The 421-nt window shown below is 45.8% G+C and overlaps 1 protein-coding gene across 1 annotated transcript; it reads right to left on the bottom strand.

The window, feature by feature from the left end:
• Positions 1-30: 30 nt before the first annotated feature.
• On the bottom strand, positions 31-325 carry PHALS_00997 (uncharacterized protein; the record flags this gene model as incomplete). The annotated part of the gene is made up of 2 exons (XM_024730776.1): positions 31-197; positions 283-325. The coding sequence occupies 2 exons, from the start codon at positions 323-325 to the stop codon at positions 31-33; spliced, it is 210 nt and encodes a 69-aa protein (XP_024581020.1).
• Between the last annotated feature and the right edge of the window lie 96 nt (positions 326-421).

The raw sequence follows: 421 nt of genomic DNA, 5'->3' as shown, positions 1-421 counted from the left end.
CTGCACGAACTTGCGCCAGGGCTCGACGTATTATGACCTATCAAGCTTTTTAACATCTATTCCGACTTCCCTCTCGCTCAATAATCTGTCAACGAGTGGGGATATCAGCTGCTCCGGCGTTATCAATGGGTTTTTAGCGTATGGAAACCAATCAGCTATAACAACAGTAGGATCGCTGACAGAGCTTGGGATCAACTCTACAGCAACGAATGAATATTTCTCGATCACTGGTAGTGGATTGGACTTTCTTGATGGTTCTTACACACGAATGATGACTCTAACCGGGTCGAATACGACTCCTGTTCAATTCCAGATCCAAGTCCATAATGGCAATCGATCAACCACAGCGAACGCGTCATGGATCGGGAACATCACAAACAACGACCTCAGATTTGGGGTCAATAACTCGACGTCGATGATT

This window comes from Plasmopara halstedii (assembly GCF_900000015.1).
Source record: "Plasmopara halstedii genome assembly, contig: Scaffold_1216, whole genome shotgun sequence".
In the NCBI taxonomy this organism is placed as follows: Eukaryota; Oomycota; class Peronosporomycetes; order Peronosporales; family Peronosporaceae; genus Plasmopara; species Plasmopara halstedii.
This window is presented reverse-complemented; position numbering and strand designations above follow the sequence as displayed.